This window comes from Microtus oregoni, unplaced genomic scaffold (assembly GCF_018167655.1).
Source record: "Microtus oregoni isolate MIOR12 unplaced genomic scaffold, Mior012 000028F_ref0000031, whole genome shotgun sequence".
Classification (NCBI taxonomy): domain Eukaryota; kingdom Metazoa; phylum Chordata; class Mammalia; order Rodentia; family Cricetidae; genus Microtus; species Microtus oregoni.
Genome location: NW_024543087.1, coordinates 14,057,824 through 14,080,078, shown reverse-complemented (window position 1 = coordinate 14,080,078; position 22,255 = coordinate 14,057,824). Strand labels below are relative to the sequence as shown.

Here is a 22,255-nt window from a genome sequence, read left to right as displayed (position 1 = left end):
TGAATTCTAGTCCCGTTTTCTGCATCTGCATTCATCCGCTTAATTTCATACTGTGTCCTGTAAAGAACCTAAGTACTCAGCCTCACTTGGTCCTGATTAGCAGTGAAAATTCCGTGTCTGAGGGCTACTAAGTTGATCCTTTTCGAGGTGCTTCAGGATTGAACATAACATTGAATATTTTACCCACTTGAATACCTTCCCCTTCAGTCAAAGAAAGATGAATGGATGTCTTCCAGACGCAGGGTTACCTAACATTTTTGTGCCTCCAAAGAGAAATGATCTTGTTTACTGAGGGGGAGTGTCGGGTGCAGGTTGGAAGCAGACTTTCTAGTGTAAGCTTCCATGAACACTACCTACTACACGGGCACTTCAAGGACCACGGCTGCAAACCCTATGCCAGCAAGGAAAGAAGTTCGTAAGCATCCAGAGAAACAAGAATTCTGTGTCCACTGTGAAGTGAACACAAGCTGCTCAGTCAGGATGCTGGCTGCCTCTAGCAAAGAGCTACTGTAAGTTATAGAAGTCCATGTGCGGTCCACCCGTCTTCCATGTGTTCCTCAAATTATTAGTATAATTTCTCTAAATTCATTAAAATTAGTAATTTTCAAACCTATAATCAGCCTATAAAGGTGCTTGCCACCAAGCCTGATGACATGAGTTCAACCCTGGGCCACCCACATATTTGAAGAGAACTATCAAAAGTTATTCTCTCGCCTTCACATATGCACTGGTATGCACACATATATACAGAAATAAATATAATTTTATTTTTGAGATAGTGTCTCACTATATAGTCTTGGCTAGCCTGCAAGTTACTATGTAGACCAGGCTGATCTTTTTTTTTTTTTTTTTTTTTTGCTTTTTCAAGACAGGGTTTCTCTGTGGCTTTGGTGCCTACCCTGGAACTAGCTCTGTAGACCAGGCTGGTCTCGAACTCACGGAGATCCGCCTGCCTCTGCCTCCCGAGTGCTGGGATTAAAGGCGTGCGCCACCACCGCCCGGCGACCAGGCTGATCTTGCACTAATGAAGAGCCACCTGCCCGACAAGTACTGGGATTAAAAACGTGCCACATCTGACTTGAATTTTTTTCCCTTAAAAAGATGTGGGCCAGCCGGGCGGTGGTGGCGCACGCCTTTAATCCCAGCACTCGGGAGGCAGAGGCAGGCGGATCTCTGTGAGTTCGAGGCCAGCCTGGTCTACAAGAGCTAGTTCCAGGACAGGAACCAAAAGCTACGGAGAAACCCTGTCTCGAAAAATCAAAAAAAAAAAAAAAAGAAAGATGTGGGCCGCCGGGCGGTGGTGGCGCACGCCTTTAATCCCAGTACTCGGGAGGCAGAGGCAGGCTTATCTCTGTGAGTTCGAGACCAGCCTGGTCTACAAGAGCTAGTTCCAGGACAGGCTCCAAAGCCACAGAGAAACCCTGTCTCGAAACCCCCCCCCCCAAAAAAAAAAAGATGTGGGCCGTTGGGGAGATGGGGGAGGGAAATGAGAAGAGGGGAGGAGGTGGAAATTTTTAATAATAATAATTAAAAAATAAAAAAAATGTGGGCTGGGCAGTGGTGGCACCCGCCTTTAATTCCAGCACTAGGGAGGCAGAGGCAGGCAGATCTCTGATTTTGAAGCCAGCCTGGTCTACAAGAGCTAGTTTCAAGACAGTGAAACCCTGTCTCGAGAAACAACAAAAAAAGGTGGTGTGGTAGTAGAAAACTCTCCACAGGTCCCTCTCGGGACATTTCATCCTATAAAAATTTGAGATCTTGCATAACTTTGCATATAGGGGAATCACAGGTGCAAATAAACTAGCAAGGCTGTACTGGCCCGGCGGTTAAGAAGGAACATTTCACATAGATAGGGCCAAGCATTCTTGAAGAAAATGAAAGTATCCTGCAGGTGTGATGGTACAAGCCTACAATCACAGCTCGGGAGGACCCTAAGTTTGAGACCTACCTGCTATACATAACACCTGTCTTCAGAAAAATTATTTTTTCCTGGAGAAAACTGGGGAATAATTAATCTGAACTGAGTGACCTATAATTTTCTGTATAATATTCTAATTCCAATCCCCAGGATCTGGTGTGCTTCATGTGATAGCCTAGAGGACCACCCTCTATTAATCCCAGAAGTCATGTCTGTCATAAAGGGCAGAGGCAGGTGGATGGCTTTAAAGCCCTTAAGAGCTACATAGTGAGGTGGGGGAGGGGCTTTGATCCTGAACTTGGAGCAGATTTCTCAGGCAAGTGGACAGTAAAGAATGACTAAATGGAGCCGGATGTAGTGGTGTCCACCTTCAATACCAGCACTCGGTAGGCAGAGGCAGATCAATCTGTAGAATTCGAGGACGGCCATACCAGGGTGGGAGAGGGAAAATTTAGTGAGCCAATTACAATTCTTGCTCCAGGACTAGCATGCCCTGTTCTGACCCCTGGGGAAACCAGGGGTTAAAATGTCCTGGTCTGGTTGTTGTGTGGAAGTTGGAGGTGTCCTTACTACCTATACTCCCAGAAGCTTTTGCATGCTCTTATAGCTTCATGGAGAGCAGCCATATCCCAGCACTGGCAGTAGCTTCACCCTTAAGAGGAGAAATCTCTACCCTAAAATACCTATAACTTAACAATGTAGTGTCCACAACCTGTAGGCATCTGACAGAAAAAAATGTCTCCAACTCTGGTTGCCTAACAGCCTATCTTTTTATGTGCTCTACCCAATGAAGCAGTTGTGGGGTCAGAAGTAGCACTTGGAGATTGTGACAGGCTGATGTCTGTCTGTCTTGGCCTTCATGCTGACAGACTTCCAGTAGCCATCTGGATTGTAGCATTCCTTATTCAATGTCTGCTCACTTTTACAGTTAGAATATTCTGGATAATCTGAATCCAGTCCCCAGGACATGGTGTCTGGTGTGCTTCGTGTGCTATCCAGAGGGCCCTCATGTATGACAGAATAGCCTTCAACTCCTGATCCTCCTGCCTCTGTCTCCTGTGTACCAGTGCACCCAGTTCTGGGTCGTCTTATTTGGCTGTATCCACAGGGTCCATGAGACGTGCTCTAGTTGGTTACTTTGGCTTTCTCACAACTGGCCTGGCTTTGGAGTTAGTTACTAAATTCAGAAGCCCTTTTCAACTGATGACAAGCCATTGCCCCACAGATGACCACCTGCTTCTGAGATGAGAACAACTCCAACATGAAGTTATATCAACACAAAGGCCCTTCACTTTCTACCAGGAATGGTGTAAGTAGGTCTGTTGGAGTAGCATTATCCACCCACACATAAGTTTGTCCCCGAATCTGGTCATTCTGTTGTGGTTACTAATAGCATAGCAGCCTCGCATAATGACATGCTTGTAATCCCAGAATTTGGAGGGAGGAGCAGGACAATTAGGAATTTAAGGCTGTCTTCAGTTCTGTATTAAGTTTGAGGCCAACCTGGGCTGTGAGAGACAATGTGTGAAGGGGCTGTAGGACATAACATTGAATACCAGATGACAGTGGAAGGTTGGGCTGGGTTGGAGACCGGGCTTCTGCATCCTGAACTCTTGTGATATTTAAGGAAGGAAATGGGAGTCTAGAGAAGTGTCTCAGGTTAAAAGCACTTTGCTCTTACAGAACATTCACATGGTGACTCCAGTTCCATGGCATCTGATGTCCTCTTCTGTGTTCCTGGATACCAGGTACGGGTGTGGTGCACATACATGTATATGCAGGCAAAAACCCATGTACACACAAATGAATCTTTAAAGGGTGAAATGAAAAGTGCCCATATTCCAATGAATATAGTTTTTAAAAAGAAGAGTCAAAATTTCAGTGTGTTGCTGTTTATACTGAGGATTTAAAGTCAAGCTGATGTTCTCTCTCCAGACCAAACTGTGCCTGGTCCAGTATAATGGGAGCAGTGGCAGCAGCCCCCATATGAAGCCAGTGTCTTTCTATTCCATTCATGAGGATGCGTGCAGCAGTCACGGCAGCGGTCCTTGTGGCTTGGCTTTGTTGGCAAGTTACCAAAACCCAGTAGGAAACAGGCACGCAGAAGCCATGGCCATGGAACGGATGTTAATGGGCATGATGGACGCTGTCTCCAGTGCTCCATCATCTGGCTCTCACTTCTTTAGCTTCCTCAGCCTGCACACACACACATGCAGACCGTGTCCCACTGCAGTCTCTGCTGACTCCATGGTCAGGCAGATTTGGTGCTAAATCTTGCCTTTCTCACCACAGACCACTCCCTGAACGAGTTTTTTCTCATTTGATTTATACACATTGCCTAGTTACTCTGTTCTCAGGGCTAGGCAGGATCATAATGTCAGCAGTTGGGTTTTTAAGTCCCAAACTGGTGCTAGCTCACTGACCACACTTTTCTTTCCTGCTGGGTTCAACTCCAGCAACACAATTGAACAAATGAGAGCAGGATTTATCTCCAGGGAGGGGAGAAGACAGTTAAGGAATAAGATATTTCACATGTTGTACCATATGTTTGTTTTACTGATCAAAAAACCAGAATTCAAAAGGATAGTTAAACAAAATATGTTAAAGATGGGAAGCAAGCAAGGGTAGATAGAGGGATTTGATTAGTTGGTTCTAGGCAGGGATTGCAGGCGCGAGCTACCATTACCAGCAAACACAATTCTTTTGTGGTACTAGGAATTGAACCTAAAGTCTGTTAGGTGCTATCCCTAACCCTTGGTGTTTTACTGTGAGAAAAGACTATTGTGACCATGCCTAGACAAGAAGGGACGTACACATAGATTTGCCCCAGAACAAGGACGTAAGTACCTCCACCAACATCCACGTTTGACAACTACCAGCCACCAACGGAAGACAGAAGCAGCTCCCTCTTGACTGGAACTCCAGACTTAAGGAGCTGGGACAGATGTGGCTGGTTGCCACTCCATAGATGCCATCTATGGGCCCTACAGAGCCTACCTCCAGTCCAGGAACTGATTAGGATATAAGGGCCTAACTGCTTGAACAGGACGTGTAGGCCTCACAGAAGGCAGGGTAATAGGAAATCGAGTTTTTCTGGCACTACGTTTGCCACCCTGGAGGGGACTCTAGGCTGGGGGAATAGGCTGCAGCCATGGTTGTGATGGGAGAAAAAGAGTGTTCAACAAAGGCAACACCACTAGGAGATTCGTGTGAGAGATAAATGATGGCCTGTCCTTGATCATACTTGGTATCTGACAGAGATAAGAGCGTCTACACCAGCGTCACCCCATGTCCTTGGGCTGAGCTGAATATAATCATTTAGGTCGATAATAAGACATCAAGAAGTAGGCCATTTGGAGGCGAGGACTACTAGGTGTCTAAGTCATAGCTCTGCCTCCCCTATCCCAGTAATCAGTGAACCCGGGTTAGGTGCCACATCCTATGTGCACCTGTCAGTGAGCGAGACCTTGATCTAACCAGGAACCTGGGTTTGGGTACTACAGGTCACCTAGGGAACTGTGCATCCTGGGGAAGTAGGAAAGGACTCAAAGGCCGCCCTGGATTTAGAGAAGGCAAGGCGAAGTCAAAGTAATGGGAGGTTCTCACCCCTTGCCCGAATAATACGTTGGCAAGATCTAAACTAATGGCTTTGGCTGTGGACGGATTAGGTCTGATCCGATTAGAGCCTAGGCCGTCGTATTCGCCTCCTTGCCAGGTTCTGTCGACGTTCGCCCTGCTCGTGAAGACTCAGAGACCGACCGGAGAACCTTGCCTGCCCAGAACACCGGGTTGGCGCAGAAACCCGAGAGTCGGTGCTCCGGGTCCCGCCGCTATCAACACGGGGGGCGCGGGCTTCCGCCCCCCGCGGCCCTTCCGAGCCCCGCCCCGAGCCTGCGGGTGTCTGAGCCCGCGACGTCCCCGCCTCCCTGCGCGCGCGTGGCGGGTGGGTTCCTCGGAGGTCCGCGGCTGAGCGCGCTCAGCACCGGGAGCGCAGGCCCCGCAGGCCGGCCCTGCGGGCTCCCGCCCGTGCACCTGTCGGCTTCCCCTGCGGCTCCGCTGCCGCCCCCCGCGCGTCCCGTGCCAGAGGGGTCTGCCTGTCCCCCCGACCAGGAGGACCGAGAGAGGCCGGCGTCAACGCGACGTGCAGCGGGGCGGGCGGAGTGGGGGCGGCGCCGAGCGCGGCAGCGGCAAGCGGCCGCGGCGGCGCGGGAGGCGGGGAGGCGCGGCGCGCGGAGGACAGCGGCTGACGGCGGCATGCGGCGCCTCATGCTGCCCACCGTGGGCTGAGGCGGCCGCACACGGGCGGCAGGCGCGGCGGCCGGGCAAGCCGAGGGTGCAGCCAAGCCGCGCGCACCGCGCACAGCGGCCGGGGCTGCTCCGCACGATGGGCCGAGCTGGAGGCGGGGGCCCGAGTCTGGGGCCGCCGCCAGCGCTGCTGCTTCTGGGGGCCACGCTGGTCCTCATCGCTGGCGCCGTGCCGGGTAGGTACCCACCGCGACCCCAGCCAGCCCTCGCGCCCCACCCCTGCCAGGGCTCTCGCTGGCTGCCTTCAGGTCCAGGTGGAGTCCCCAAGCCGTGACAAGGGGGCGGGGCACCGTCTGGCCTGCAGCCGGGGACCTGGGCGGGAAAGGGGCGCGGGAGGAGGAGAGGACGGTGGGGGGGTGGACCACAGGCCAGCGGGGAGCAGGCGGCAGCCAGGGAGGAGACGGCAGGGTGGGCTAGAGTGGGGGTGGGGTCTTGAGGTAGGGGCGGGGCCTGGGTGAGATTTGTGGGCGGGGTTTGTGGGCGGGGCGGGGTCCCTAAGATGAGGCGAGGATGAGCCAGAGTTGGTGGACTACCCTGACCTCGCCTCTCAGACTGCGGGCGTTGTCTGGGGCGGGAAACCACAGGCCAGGTGTATTTCCTCGGGGGCGGGCCTTAGAAGTGGGGCGTGGCCTTGGAAACCGAAGGAGTGTCCCAGGGTGGACCCTGGTCTACTGGGTCTCTCAGAGCTGTCTCACCCCCACATGCCACCTTAACACCCTACCCCCTCGCCCTCCCTCCCACAGCACGCGAAGCAGGCAGCGCGATTGAGGCTGAAGAGCTGGTGAGGAGCGGCCTTGCATGGGAACCGCGTGCCAATGACACGCGGGAGGAAGCCGGCCTGCCAGCAGCTGGGGAGGATGAGACCTCGTGGACAGCGCCCGGCCCTGAGCTGGCTGCGGTGGGCCGTGGGGTCGGGACAGAGGAGGAGGCATCAGCTGCAGTGACTGGCATTGCCTGGCTGGAGACAGATAGCCCAGGCCTGGGTGGAGTGACTGCAGAGACTGGCAGTGGCGACGCCCAGACCCTCCCAGCTACACTCCAAGCTCCTGTTGAAGCCCTTGGGTCATCTACAATGCCTCCTGCCACCCCTGAGGCTACTGAAGCCAGTGGACCTCCCTCCCCCACTACCCATGATAAGACTAGCCCAGTCTCTGAACTCCCTAAGGAGAAGCCCTTGGAGGTTTGGCTGAACCTGGGAGGCAGCACACCTGAGCCTCAAGGGCCAGAGCCCACTCATGCCCTTGGAGGCCATCTAGAGACCCATCCAACCTCAGATATAATTGACATCGACTACTTTGAAGGGTTGGATAGTGAGGGTCATGGTGCAGACGTGGGCAGCTTCCCAGGGTCACCAGGAGCCTCAGACAGTCACCCTGACACCGAAGGAGAGACCCCTTCCTGGAGCCTGCTTGACTTATATGATGACTTCACCCCCTTTGACGAGTCTGATTTCTACCCCACCACGTCCTTCTATGATGATCTGGAAGAGGAGGAAGAGGAAGAGGATGATGACAAGGATGCAGTAGGAGCTGGAGACCTGGAAGATGAGAATGACCTCCTCCTGCCCTCCCAGAAGCCTGGTGTGGGGCCTGGGACAGGACAGCCCACCAGCCGGTGGCATGCTGTCCCTCCACAGCATACTCTGGGGATGGTCCCTGGCAGCAGCATCTCTCTCAGGCCCCACCCAGGAGATCCTGGCAGGGACCTGGCCTCAAGCGGAAATGGCACAGAGTGCCGAGTTGGCTTTGTCAAGCACAACGGTTCCTGCCGGTCTGTGTGTGACCTCTTCCCCAGTTACTGTCACAATGGCGGCCAGTGCTACCTGGTGGAGAACATAGGGGCTTTCTGCAGGTAAGGGAGTGGCAGGTGTTCCGGGGCTGGTAAAGTCTGAGCAGCGTAGGTGGGGCAGCCTCAGCAAAGAGGAGGACTTCCCAGAGGAGGGACATTCACAGGACTGACTCCTAACATGTTGAGTACACACCTGTAACCTCAACACTGGGGAGGCCAAGGCAGGAAAATTGTGAATTTGAAGCCAACATGGGCTACATACCCCCCCGCCCCCTAAAAAAAAAAAGGTGCTTATGATCTTGCCATCAGGACAAAGTCCTCAGAAGTAATATTTCATAAATCCTCTAAGAACTGGGCCCAGCCACTCAACCTTAAAGGGAAAGTGAAGGGGTTTCTCCAAGAGCTTAGGAAAGTAGCCATTCTAGTAGATGAAGCACGCTTGCAATCCTTCTGGGAAGTTAAGATGGCTGCCCCATGCTTCTGCCAAGCTGTCTGTGTTTGGCCCGAGAGAGCCGGGTTCCTCTGAAGGAGGCACAGGTGTGGAAAGTTAGAGTGCAGCCCTCGGGCAGCGCCTCGAGCAGCCGCACACACGGCTGGAGTCCAGCGGAATCTTCTCCCTGGTCTGTGGATGTTCTTGATTTGGGGTGGTGGCTTGCTTCCAATTGGTGACTGCCTTTTGTGGGATAGTAAGTGCATAAAGTTTTCAAAAAGAGTTTAGATGTCCCCGATCCCACACCTCATCAGGAGTTTCCCAGTCACCTCACCTCTGGGAATGCCTTCACAGGGAGAGTTGCCTGATGGGAAACCGTTCCCCGGTGGAAGGATCGTGCAGTCGAGGGTGGGCTGGGTGGTTCTTTAAGTGGAGAGCTGCAGTCTTGTTCTCGCCAGACCTCTGACGAGCATTCTGGTCTCCACATAGCTCTTGTTTTTATTTTTTAAAAATTTATTTTGAAATAGGGTTTCTCTGTATTGCCCTGGCTGTCCTGGAACTCACTCTGTAGACCAGGCTGGCCTCGAACTCACAGAGATCCACCTGCCTCTGCCTCTCAAGTGCTGGGGTTTAGGTGGACACCCCCATGCTCAGCTCTTCCTTGCTGTTTTTAAAAGACAAGGTCTTCTGTAGACCAGGCTGGCCTGGAACTCTCTGTGCAGCCAAGGCTAGCTTTGAGTTCCTGGAGTGCTAGAATCACATGCCTGAGCCATACTCAGATGTGGCTCTCTGTTAAATGCTTCAGTGTTTCTTTTCCTTCCTTTGTTCTTATGCATTTAAATTTTGACTGTAGCGCCTTGGCATCACAGCTCGAGTTCCAGTTCTGATGTCATTTCCTACATGGTCACGGCGCTAGGATCATCCACGCAGGATGTGACTACACAGTTCTGGTTGGAGTTGTCCAGCCATTCCCAAGAGTAACTTCCTTGATCAAAATTTTATGGTGACTGTAATCCTAGCACTTGCAAGGCAGAGACTGGCAGAGATGAAGGAACATGGTAACCAATGACTGTAATCCTAGCACTCACAAGGCAGAGATGGAGGAACATAGTAACCAATGACTGTAATCCTAGCACTCGCAAGGCAGAGATGGAGGAACATAGTAACCAATGACTGTAATCCTAGCACTTGCAAGGCAGAGACAAAAGAAACAGGAGTTCAAGGCTAGCCTCAGCTACATAGTGAGTTTGAAGCCACCCTGGGCTCAAGAAAGATCCTGACTCAAAAAAGAAAGAGAAGAAATTGGGGGGGGGGTATTGTAAAGAATTTGCCAGTTAAAGATCACCAAAAGTGTAGAAGACCCTGTGAGCTTGTTCTGTCTTTAGTCTGGGGAACTATAAGGGATGTTTTCAGGCTGGGGACAGCAGAGTCTCTGCAAAATCATCTTTCATCCTACTGGGGGCCTGACATTTTTACCTTCAAAGTGAGCTTCCCACCACTGTGGGAAGTCTGGAGCTCTGGCTGCCTTTGGAGAACTGTGAAAGTGCCCAGAACTCCTGGTCCTCTCAGAGAATTCTCCAGTAAGAGAAAGATTGTCCTCCTGGCTAGTCTGCATGGCTGTTTTCCCCACAGGAGGGCTTCCACATGTCCTACACCGATGCCCTCTTGCTCAGCTTCTGTCCTAAGATCACACCCAGACCGCTGCCCAGGCTCCCGCTTCCGCTCTGCACACCCAGGCCTGGCGGCTGCTTGCACACTATTTTACATTCCACTCACAGGAGACTGCCGAGTCTTTCCTTGCAGTCTGCAGCATGCCTTTGTCTCCGTTACCCTGACCCGCTGCAGGGAAAGGATCTGAGCTATGGCAGAACTTTTCTAGAACACTGGGTGAGAGGGCCCCCACACAGAGGGGTCTGCATCCCCTGGCAGCCTTAAACAGATCTTCTGTACCTCCCTTTGCCGGTAGATTCTGCTGGAACACAGAAATCCATTACTAGGCACATTTCCCCACCCTGTTCTGGATGTGAAGGAGCCACTTTGCTGGGGCATCATTCCATCTCTGTACCCCTTTTTCTAGTCTGTCATTCACCCGAGGTTCATGTCCTCCCTCCTTTGCCTGCCTCTGTATCCTTCCACATCTTTCCTCTTTGAAGCAGCCTGGTTCCCATGGAAACAGCAATGTCATTGGAAGAGTTGGAGCCTGGGAATGTCCCCAAGGGCAGGAGAAAGTCACTCAACAAAAGGACGAAAACCCACTCCGAGGGATTGATTCTCACTATTCTGGCAGGATAGTTCCCACAGTGCTAAGAAGCTTTAGGGGCAGAACCTGTGGGGCTGCAGGGGTAAGAAGAGAATATCCACCCATCTCTGTGTGTCTGTCAGCTCCTTATTTCTCAGTGTCACGTGACCTGGATGGGCTAGAGGCTGCCCCGTGCAAGGCAGGTCCCAGTATTTCACCTTGAATCATAGCAGCCGTCTTTAGTCCAGAGCCAGGGCAGGCAGAATTCTGGGAATCCCTGCAAGGCAAAAGTCCAGGATTCTCTTCTCTCCAGTCACTTAACAATTCTGTAGCTCAGAGATTCCCTTCAGTTTCTCTGCTCTGCTCACCTCGCTTCTATCACGGGCTTTGGAACACCTAGCTCGTGTCATAGAACAGCTGCATCTGCTCAGATTGGGGATGCTGCAGTTCTATAGTCTCCTCAGAGCAGGCTGTTGAGTTGAGTGTTGGCTTCAGAGGAGGGCTGTAGCTGTAGCTAAGACTGCTTCCTGCCCTGTGTCCTTGTAGGTGTAACACTCAGGACTACATCTGGCACAAGGGCATGCGCTGTGAGTCCATCATCACCGACTTCCAGGTGATGTGCGTGGCTGTGGGCTCGGCTGCTCTGGTGCTGCTCCTCCTGTTCATGATGACTGTGTTCTTTGCCAAGAAGCTCTATCTGCTCAAGACTGAGAATACCAAGCTGCGAAGGACCAAGTAAGTGTGTACCCGGCAGCCTTTGTCGGCCAGAAGCACCCAGCCCCAGCTGAGGCTGTTCCCAGGAGGGTCTCTGGCACCAGTCCCCTAGCCCATTGGCTCAGGCTAAAAGTCCACCCAAGTTTATCTGTTCGTATGTAAAATGTGCCAGGTGGATCCCTGGGCCTGCACACCTATCAACCCACATTCCAGCATCCGAATCCCAGGAAAGAGTGCTAAAGAGAGGGCTTCTAGCATGCACCATGTCCCTCAGTAAATGACTGCACTCACTCTGCCCACCCTGCCTGCACCTGCTTCTCTGCTCAGCGAAAAGATTTTGCTCACAAATCAGTATGGAGTCACTTCAGCCCCTTCAAACCTGCTGTCATTTAGTATCAGCTCCTCCTCAGGTGATGCTGAGGAGAGAGATGTTACTGCCACACCGCATTACCTTTGAAAAGGTCGCCTTTTAGGTTAGGGAGTTAGCTCAGTTGACAGGATGCTGGCCTCCAATGCTCAGAACTACCATTGATCCCTTTCACCATGTGGATGGGGTGTATCCCAGCACTTGGGAAAGGTATAAGCTAGAGGGTCAGAAATCCAAGGTCATCCTCAGCTACCCAGGGAGGTCGAAGCCAGTCTGAGCTATGCGGGACCCAAATAAGATAAAGGCTCACCCCTGAAAGCATGAGCTGTGCGTTAGTCTCTAGGTCACTGTTCACGCTCATCCTTTGAGAGTGTGTGAGAACCTACAGTAGCCTCTCTGCTCCCTGTCCACCTCTGCCCTTTAGGTGTGATCTGCTTTATTCTTGAGAAGTTGTGTCTATTTTGCATACATATATTCAGGCTCGTGCACACTGGCGCACATACACACACGCAAATGCTGGTCAACCCCTGTTCCCAACGCAGTAGAATTTAGCAATGATGAGGGTTGGAGTTAACTCTTGTGTAGTTTACGGACCACACAGGAATGCAGGATTTCGTTTTGGCTGTGCCTCTGAGAGTTGACCCACATTTACTATGAAACCCATCCCTTAAACACTCAAACGTGACCGTATGCACTAGGAAAAGAGCTCTCTGATCACTAAGCAAAATAAAAACCCTTTTCAAAGTGTCCGGGAAGTCTCAAAAGAAGAAGACGAGCCACTGGCTTCCTCCGGATCCAAGAGGCAGTTTTTGTAGCACTGGCCTTCCATCTCTCCCCGTACCAATCCCACTGGCCTGAGACTCCCTCCAGAGACTGTGACTGAAGGACTTTCCCTGGGTCCTGGGAAAAAGACAAAACACCATCTGTTGCTCCTGTGCAGACAACAGCAGCCCTGTGACCTTCCAGCTAACCGCCCTGGGGCTGAAAGGGCCCCTCCTCCATTGTCCCTGTGCACTGAGGCAGGGACATAAATCTGTGCCCAAGAGCACTCCAGAGGGACACAAGCCAGGACCCTTGACTCTTCATTCCATGGCTAGACCAAAGCAACGGTGTGCAGGGAGCAGGGACATGGGGCCGCTTCTGTGGGGGCAGCTGTTGATGGCGGGTGCCTGAGAAGGGGAATCACTGCTCTGAGGGTACCGTGTGCACTCACCCCTGCAGATACTGCCGACATTTATTGATTCTAAGATACATATTTCTTCTCACATATTAGCATCTCTGAAATTGGATTGTGTCTACAGTTGCTGGCATCGTACAATTGCTGTTAGCCAGATGGCTGTCTTGATGCAGTTGTAATTGCCTGGCGTGCACAAACACGGTCATAGTTGTTCATATCATTGGCAGTTCTTTCAAAGTCCCAGTGCGCTACGTCAAATATAAAAATCCCAGAGGATAAGAAAGTATTGGATTGGTTTAAGTGGCTGAAGTTTGTTCCCGGTGGCAGGTCAGGTCCTGATGCACCTTTCTCTATTGATGGTGTAAATACGGTATTTGACAGTGAAGCCGAGGCATTGCCGCTACTACTGCAGTTTGCCTCCATCTCTTGACTTTCTCCCTTCTTCCTTCTGTCCTTCCAGCAAATTCCGGACCCCATCTGAACTCCACAACGATAACTTCTCCCTCTCCACCATTGCTGAGGGCTCTCATCCAAATGTAAGGAAACTTTGCGACACTCCCTGTGTCTCCTCCCCCCATGCCCGTGCCTTGGCTCACTATGATAGCGTTGTCTGTCAGGTAACTGGTCTTCTTCACATCCCCCCTTTGCATGCCTCTGCCCCTGGCCAGTCCCCCTACCCTCGCTCAGAGTAGGAAGTCTCCAACAGCTTTGAAGTCAGCTTAGGGCAACCCAGTGGGGCAGGGAAGGTGGGTATCACTTCTCAGGCAGGCCAGGTTATAGGTACTGGAATCTTCTAGAATGGCTTATGATTTAATCTTCACCTGTTCTTTACTTTAGAAGCCGATCAAATGGTAGCTGCCCCTCTGCATATGTCACTGTGTCACTGACTAGCATTGAGTTTCTAGTGGATTCTCCTATTTCCATCTCCCAAATCCTGGAATTGTAAGCATGAGCCACCACCATGACTGACATTTTTGGGGGGTTGCAGGGAGCTAGAGTTGAGACAGGGTCTCATGTAGCACAAGCTGTCCTCCAACTTGCTATGTAGTCCACAATGGGTTTGAACTCCTGATCCTCCCACCTCTGTCTCCTAAATGTTGTGATTACAGGAGTGTACCCCTTGCCTGGCTTGCAATTCTGTTTTCAGTCGAAGCCCAACAGTAAAATAGGTCACTGTAGGCCATATTCTGAAGACACGGGCTAATTGGCCAGGCTGAACAGTGTAGTGTTGGGTACTATCAGAGAACTTTAAAAATAAAGTGGGAACCATCCGGACCAAATCCGAGGGCTGTGCACCTAGTGCAGGCTCCATGCTTCCAGATGAGCCCATTTGTGTAGAGACCAGTAACACAGGTGCAGGAACTACCCAAGGTGCTCGCCTGAGCCATGGCTTTGGGGAATCAGGGCTCCTTGCTCCTTAGTGGTCTAGACCCATTCTGTCCAGAGACCCCTCCAGTAAGTTAGGAATGTTTCTATCTGAAGCTCACTGTGCTGCCTCAGTGTAGTCCCAGCACTGGGGAACTGAGGCAGGGGGGTTGTTAGGAGTTCAGTCAGCAGTTGAGACCTTGTCTGGAAAAGAGAGAGACCAACTTGGACTACGTATTAAGATCCTGTCTCAATAAACAAACAACAATGGGCCTGGAAAGATGGCTTAGCCTGTGAAATACGTTCAGTCAGGGTTTATGGATCAATGGAGGATGATAGTGTGGGCAGGCTCTCTCTGCTCCTCTATTCGACCTGCCATCTTGTATGATGGTGCAGCAGATGTGACCAATATGGAGTTGCTCTGGCCTAACAGTGCAAATGCCCTCAGGAAGGTTTGCTTCTGGCAGCTTCACAGTTACTGACTCCTTTCCCCTCTGAGAGGGATGGTGAGGGAACAGCTCCTCCTAGAGCTGCGTGTCTGCACGAGTCTGCGCAAGACTGGTTCTTGGCTGAGCTCTATGGAGAGGTCACGTTGAGACCCAGCTTTGGAAACAGAGCAGAGAGCAGGTCAGCTGCCTTGGACCTGCCTAAGAAGGGCGGTGGGGCCGGGCTATGGTGGCGCACGCCTTTAATCCCAGCACTCAGGAGGCAGAGGTAGGCGGATCTCTGTGAGTTCGAGACCAGCCTGGTCTACAGAGCTAGTTCCTAGTTCCAGGACAGGCTCCAAAGCCACAGAGAAACTCTATCTCGAAAAACCAAAAAAAAAAAAAAAAAAAAAAGAAGGGCGATGGGCCTGGCTGATACAGCAGTTGGCCAGCCCTCAGGGAAGCAGCAGGACCAAGCCATTGACGTCTCCTGGCTCCACCGTCCAGGGAGTCTCTACATGCACATGCTCATGCGCACCATGTACACACACACACACACACACACACACACACACACACACACACTGTCCTCCCCTGGGCTTGCCTCAGGAGCATCTTCTTTCTGCATGTGTTGGGTGCATGCCTGTCATCTCACTGCACAGGTCAAGAGGATAGCACGAGGGAGCCAGTTCTCTCCTCCAACCATGTGAGGTCCAGGGATTTGATGCAGCTCGGGCTTGGCAGCAACCATCACCTATAGAGCTGCCTCACAAGCCCGGTTTTACAGAGTTTACTAAGGGCTATTTCTGTTCTAGAAGAGTGAGTTGATCATCTTCCTACTGTTGCGATAAACTCTGTGTGTCATACTCTAAAAAGATTTCAAAATTTAAGATCTCTGCTGCTTTGGGCAGTGTCAGTTCCCAGTGTCTCCCTTTCCTTCGTCCGCTCCTCTGAACTAAGGTGAGGGTCCCCTGTGCCACAGGCTCAGTCTGTGTGACTGCGCGGTGCTCCTGAAGACGATCATTGGGGAGGAGGCTGGAGAACATGTCGGGTGGTCCAGGTGGACAGTTTGAATGACGTCACCTGAAAGCCCTCAGCTGCCCTATTCCTTACCAGTCTAATTGAGGGGGACAGCTGGGTCCTCTGAAGGTCTGAGGGGTTCCCCAGAGTTCTGCTCATCTGCTCATCCGTTTTCCCCCATGATCCCCCTTAGCACTTTGTCTCCTCCTTACATCTTTCCTGCTTTCCAGACTGCACTTGCGTTGTGCGGTGATGCTCAGCCTGCTGCCCTTTCCCTAGAGGTTTGCATCTGGACCTGTGCGGGCCCAGGCTGAGTCCACTTACCCGTGGGCATAGAGTGCCCATATGGCTGGGGGGAGCACTGGGGATAGGGGATCCACAGCGGTTCTTGGGATGTGTGCCAATTGTCTGTCCCGTTCCCTCATGGCCAGGTACATCTGCCAAGTCAAAGGCGGACAGCCCATCTGCTGTGGCTTCTGTGACCTTGGGCTTAGCAGGATCAGCTCTGGAAGAGACAGTTGGACTGAAGGAAACCCACCTTGGTTTAAACCCCCCTCCCCCCTTCTCTTTGCAGGATGTTTATAGCTTATTCCAGATCCCTGTTTGGGTACCTCTGTTCCTCACTCTCGGGATCTGCTTCTCTCACATGGTGGCCCGGAAGGCAGTTTTCTCTGTATCTCAGACTGAGTTTGAATTTGCCATCCTCCTACCCCAGCCCTCCAAGCAACTGGGATCAATCAGAGGCTTGAGTCACCAGCATTGGCTGGCAGTCCCTGAGCCCTTGGAGGGGGGGGGGAGGTCCCCACCTTTGTGATGTTAGAGCTCTCTAAGTCACCCATTGCTCCTTTCCCTCTTTGTCCCCTGGAGAGCCTGTGATGAGTCTGAGAGGGTCTGTCGAGGAACCTGAAACCAGGTTCTTATAGAGGAGAGGTGACTGTCAGCTTTACTGTGCTTTTCTTGGCTTTTTAGGCTAACCTACCATTTTTGGAGGGGTGGGCATCGGGGGGAGAGTCTCTTGCATTCTGAGCAAGCACTCTACCAACTGAGCGATATCTCCTGCCCCTGTCTTGAACTTACAAAGAGGCTAGAGCAAGAATGAGCCATTTTGTGGTGGGACATGCCTGCACTTTGAATACTTGGAAAGGCTGAGGCAGAAGGATCATGAGGTCAGCCTGAGCTACATAGCTACAAGACCTATCTCAAAAACTGAAAAATAAGTAGACAAGCAAAATAAGGATTGTTTTCAGGAAGCTGAGCGTGATGTGATTCTGGAATCTGAAAGCTTTAGTTCATCATAGCTAAATTAAGTTCAAAAGCAGTTTGGGCTTCATGAGACCCTGTCTCAAAAACAAACAGGGTTACCAAGATGTCTCCACAAGTATAGGTGCTTGCCACCAAGCCTGATGACCTAAGTTTGATCCCTGGAATCCTTATGGTAGAAAGAGAGAACCAACTCCCATAGGTTGCCCTCTGACCTCCACGTGAGCGCCATGGCACCCCCCCCCCACACACACACATAGTACCAATAATTAACTTTAAACAAACGGGAACTAGAGAGATGGCTCGGGAGTTAGGAGCCTGCTGCACAATCCGGTGAACTGGAGTTCCGAGCCCTGTGCTTCATTGCAAGCTGGGCTGTTCATGCACACCTACAATCCCAGCTCCAAGGTAGGCAGACGCAGGAGGATGGCTGGGACTCGCTGGCTTCCAGATTAGCTGAGAAAACGAGAGCTTGGCTTCAGCCCCTGCCTCCAAAAAATAGATGGAAAATAATAAATGAATGCCCTGGTGCCTTCTCTGCCCATCACAGACATGTAGACATGTGTGCGTATACTCATGCGCAAACATACAACACGTGTGCATACACTCACACAGACATGCAGCACGTGTGTGCATTACTCACACACGTGTGGCACATGTGTGCATGCACTCACACAGACACGTGCAGTAGCTAAGTAAGTATTGTTTAAAAACTAATATGGGGGCTGGAGAGATGGCTCAGAGGTTAAGAGCACTGGCTGCTCTTCCAGAGGTCCCGAGTTCAATTCCCAGCAACCATATGGTGGCTCACAATCATCTATGATGAAATCTGTTGCTCTCTTCTGGCCTGCAGGCATACATGCAGGCAGAATGCTGTATACATAATAAATAAATAAATCTTTAAAAAAAATAAAAAAAGTAAACTCCAATTCTAGCACTGAGGAAGCAGAGGCAAAGGTAGGAGGATCTCTGTGAGTTCAAGACCAGTCTGGTTGACATAGTGAGTTCCGGGACAGCCAGGGCCTCAGTGAGACTCTATCTCAAAACAAAAAGAAATCCCCAGGGAGGTGGTAGCATGCACCTCTAATCCCAGTACTTTAATCCCAGAGAAACCCTGTCTCAAAAAACCAACCAACCAGATAAATAAATAAAATAAAAGGTATCTAATGAGATGAGCATATTCTCCCTTTGAAAAATTTAGATGCATGTGCATGTGTGTGTTCTTGTGCACCACCTGTTTGCTTGCCTGGTGCCCAAGGAGGGTAGAGAGTGTGGGAGCCTCTGGAACTGGAGTGCTGTGGTGCTGGGAACTGAATCTGGGTCCTCTGGAAGCAACCGGAGGGCTCTTAACCACGGAACTGCCTCTCCAGTCCCATCTCCACCCTTCTTGATGAGCATGAGCCTGTCTGTTTTATCAACAGTGTGGGCACTTACAATGGCTGTTTGGGGCTTCAGAGACAGTGGTGCTGAGAAACCACACTGACAGTCATCAGTGGTCTTTATGGGAAAGAAAGGGGCAGGTGTTGCTATGGCAGCCCTCTGAGAACTTACAGTGTGGAGTTGGAGGCTTGTGCAGGTGTGGGGGCTTCCTGTAAACCCTTAGTGGGCAAATGCAGCTAAGGTTAGGTGCCTATTCTGGGCACAGATGTACCCCAAAGTGACTTCTGAACCCTCATCTTAAATATGGGCCAACACAGAATGTGGGAGGCACCCAAGGTGGCTGGATTTACCGGGGCTTGGGTTGAGCAAGCCCCTTCTAAGTTAGTGTCTGAGGCCCACGCAATTTTTAACCTCTAGTTGGCTATGTGGAGAAGTCATATGAAGCCATAGTCTGGTGTGTCCCACTGGGGATATTGACTGACAAGCCATTTTCTCTCACAGGTGTTTTTTGTGAGAACACTTACCCACAAGAGACTTTGGATCCTTGGCCCAGTATTTTTTTTATTATTTATTTATTCTGTCTGTGTGTATGCCTGCAGGCCAGAAGAGAGTACCAGACCCCATTACAGATGGTTGTGAGCCACCATGTGGTTGCTGGGAATTGAACTCAGGACCTTTGGAAGAACAGGCAATGCTCTTAACCTCTGAGCTATCTCTCCAGCCCCCCTTGGCCCAGTATTAAAAGGACCCGTTTCTTGGTCTGGAGAGATGATAGTTCAGGATTTGAGAACACTTGCTGCCCTTACAGAAGACTCAAGTTCGATTCCCTAGCGCCCACATCAGACAGCTCACAACTGCCATTGACTCCAGCTTTAGGGGACCCTGAGCCCTCTGGCTTCTGCAGCCACCTGTGCTCAGGCACACATACCCACACAGAGATAAACACACATACACATAACCAAAAATAATAATAAAACCGATCTTTTCTGGGACAATCTTTACAGAAGAAATGGCCAGTTATAGCAGTGCATGCCTTTAATCCCAGCACTCGAATATTTGAGTTCAAGGCTAGTTTGGTCTACATAATGAGTTCCAGGCCAGCCAGGACTACTTAGTAAGTCCCTGCCCACAAACAAACAAACAAACAAACAAATAAATGGACCAGTTTTTTTTCCCTTATCTCTCTTTGTGAGAAAAGATGAATGGCCTGAAGTAAAATTCTCATAATCTGATTACTTGTGTCTGCCTGCCTGTTTGTTTTTGAGACAGAATTCACATAGTACAGACTGGTCTTGAACTTGTTATATGGCCAAGGCTAGCTCTGAATTCCCTATTCTCCCCCCCCCCCACCTCCCTAGTGCTGAGGTGACCTTCATGAGGGTGACTTTCCTCCCCGGCTGCTGCTAGCCAGCCCCTCAGGCCCAGCTCACTTTATTCCAGTCTGGCGAGCTGGGCTCCGCTCTTAGCCAACTTGGAAAACCTGATGTGATCGCTTTGGTCCTTCTACCTGCTGCCTTCCTTCCTGGTAACCCCCCAACTTTCTCCTCTTCTAGGATGACCCCAGTGCTCCCCACAAAATCCAGGAAGCTCTCAAGTCCTGCCTGAAGGAGGAAGAGTCCTTTAACATCCAGAACTCCATGTCACCCAAACTTGAGGGTGGCAAAGGTGACCAAGCTGACTTGGAGGTGAACTGTCTCCAGAATAACTTAACCTGAAACTGAGCGAGAGGAGAGGAGAGGGGGGTGGGGGAGGGAAGGACCATTGTCTCCTCTTGTACACAGTTGGCTTCTCGTAACCACTTGTTAGGCTTTTCTTTTTCTGATCTCATGGCATGCTCTGATGTGTTTTGTAGGAGGGGAAAAACACTTAAAATAAGCAAAGAAACTGAGCAGGATTGCATAGAAGATTGGATCGTTTTGTCTGTGCTGTCTGTGCGTTGCTTCTGCAGCTGGGGTTTCTAAACCTCGCTGTTACTCAACTGACTTTTTTTTTTGTACTTTGACCCACCTTTTTTTGGAATACCAGTTTAAAAAAATCAAGGTTCTTGAAATAAAACTTTTTAAAAAGTTTGTCCACTTTCTTAGTGTCATGGTGTCCTCTGCCTGCTCATTGTTCTTCCCTCCCTCATGAAAGGTGTATATCTACACATGTTTGAAATTGGGCTGGAGAGATTCGCAGAGGGCCAGCGACACACATGCACACACACGCACGCACGCACACACATGTGCACACGTTTTAAAAAAGGCTCACCAGCCATCTGTAATTCAGGTTCCATGGTACCGGACGCCCTCTTCTGGCCTCTTGCAGCATCAGGCATGTTTATGGTGCACGTGCATGCATGCAAACACAATGCTTACACACATAAAATAAATACTTTTTTTTTTTTAATTTAATATTTGAAATCTTGGTAATGGTGACATATCATCTCAGGCTGCCCTAGTAAACAGGACAGATCATGCATTTTTTCACAGTTCTGGGGATGAAGGTGTCAGAAGGATTGGTTTCTACTGAGGCCTTCTTTTTCCTGACTTTCCTACAACTCTGTCCTCTGCATCCTCACTGGGCCATCTTGAGAAACCTGCATGGGAAGAGGGTGTAGTGCAGGACCATCCTCCAAACCAAACAGCCCCTATCTTAGGGAGTTCAGCTGCGACCAGTAGGAAGGGATGCCCACAGCTGGGCCCTTTGACTCTACACCCGGAATAGAGAGGCTTCCTCTGGCCTGCTGTATGCAGCTCTGCTCTAATTGCACACAGCCTCAGGGAGGGGCTAGAGTATATATGGAGGTGGGGACTAGAGGTGGGGGTTCCATCCATGCCAGTGTGTGGGAAAGTCACCATTCCTGCTGGGTAAAACCTCCCATGTCTCCCCTTTGTTACTCCAGTAAATAACCTATGCTCTGTAGGTAAGCCCCAAAACCTCACCGGGTTCCCAAAGTGAACTTTGAAGGGACTGTGCCTTGGCTTGTCTTTGGGGTCTTGGAAGGATAGACATTGCTTACAACCCCCACCACGGAATTTTAGCAACAGAGGGAAATGTCATTCATATCTTTGGGGTTTGTTTTTGAGGTAGGGTGTCAGAAACCTCCTAGAGCTGACTTTTAACTCCTGATCTTCCCTCCTCTGCCTCCCAAGTGCTGGGATTACACACGTGTCTGACCACACCTGGCTCTTCCTGTTCTTTTAAGGACAGGTTCAGCTGGAACAGGGTTCTCTCTGAACACAGTATTTATCCCTAACTAGCACTTCAAAGGCCCTTTCTCCAATTACCATTACTTTGGAGGTTGAGGATCAACATATGGCCTTTTTTAGGGGGAGCACAATTTGATCCATAATTCTCATCTACTGTTAAAGACCAGGTATAGCCAGGCATAGCAACACACACCTGTAATCCCAGCACTCAGGAGACAGAAGCAGGTGGATCTCTGTGAGTTCCAGGCCAGAGTGGTCTACATAGTGCATTCCAGGGTAGCCAGGGCTACATAGTGAGACCCTAATTAAAAAAAAAGGGGGGGGACTATGTATAATGGCACATGCCTGTAATCCTAGCACTCAGGAGGCCAGGGTATTTCCAGGTTAGCCAAGGCTATATAGTGAAACCCTGTCTCCAAAAAACAAACTGAACAACAAAAAGATATTCTTTCATAAGTAAGGATTAAGTGTTTGCATGCCATGAATCTTCATGAGAAATGAACAAGGCCTCAACTTCATAAGTTGAGCTCAGTGGGTAAAGTGCTTGCTGCACAAACAGGAAGACCCAAGTTCGGATCCCGCCACCCAGGTAAGAAGCTAGGCATGGCAGCACTTCCGCAACCCCAGTGCTGGGAGACTGAGTCCCAGAGGCAAACTGGCCAGCAAGTCTAGCAGA

General features: G+C 50.7%; 1 protein-coding gene across 3 annotated transcripts; it reads left to right on the top strand.

The window, feature by feature from the left end:
- The first annotated feature begins 5,869 nt into the window (after positions 1–5,869).
- On the top strand, positions 5,870–20,457 carry Cspg5 (chondroitin sulfate proteoglycan 5). Of its 3 annotated transcripts, XM_041677549.1 has the most exons (6): positions 5,870–6,399; positions 6,967–8,074; positions 11,227–11,415; positions 13,399–13,555; positions 19,942–20,073; positions 20,241–20,457. In XM_041677549.1, the coding sequence occupies exons 1-6, from the start codon at positions 6,303–6,305 to the stop codon at positions 20,256–20,258; spliced, it is 1,701 nt and encodes a 566-aa protein (XP_041533483.1). In that variant the 5' UTR covers positions 5,870–6,302; the 3' UTR covers positions 20,259–20,457. The 3 variants fall into 3 exon arrangements, with proteins under 3 accessions (XP_041533483.1, XP_041533484.1, XP_041533482.1); XM_041677550.1 differs by having other exon boundaries at positions 13,399–13,474; positions 19,942–20,457; XM_041677548.1 differs by having other exon boundaries at positions 19,942–20,457.
- Positions 20,458–22,255: the final 1,798 nt, after the last annotated feature.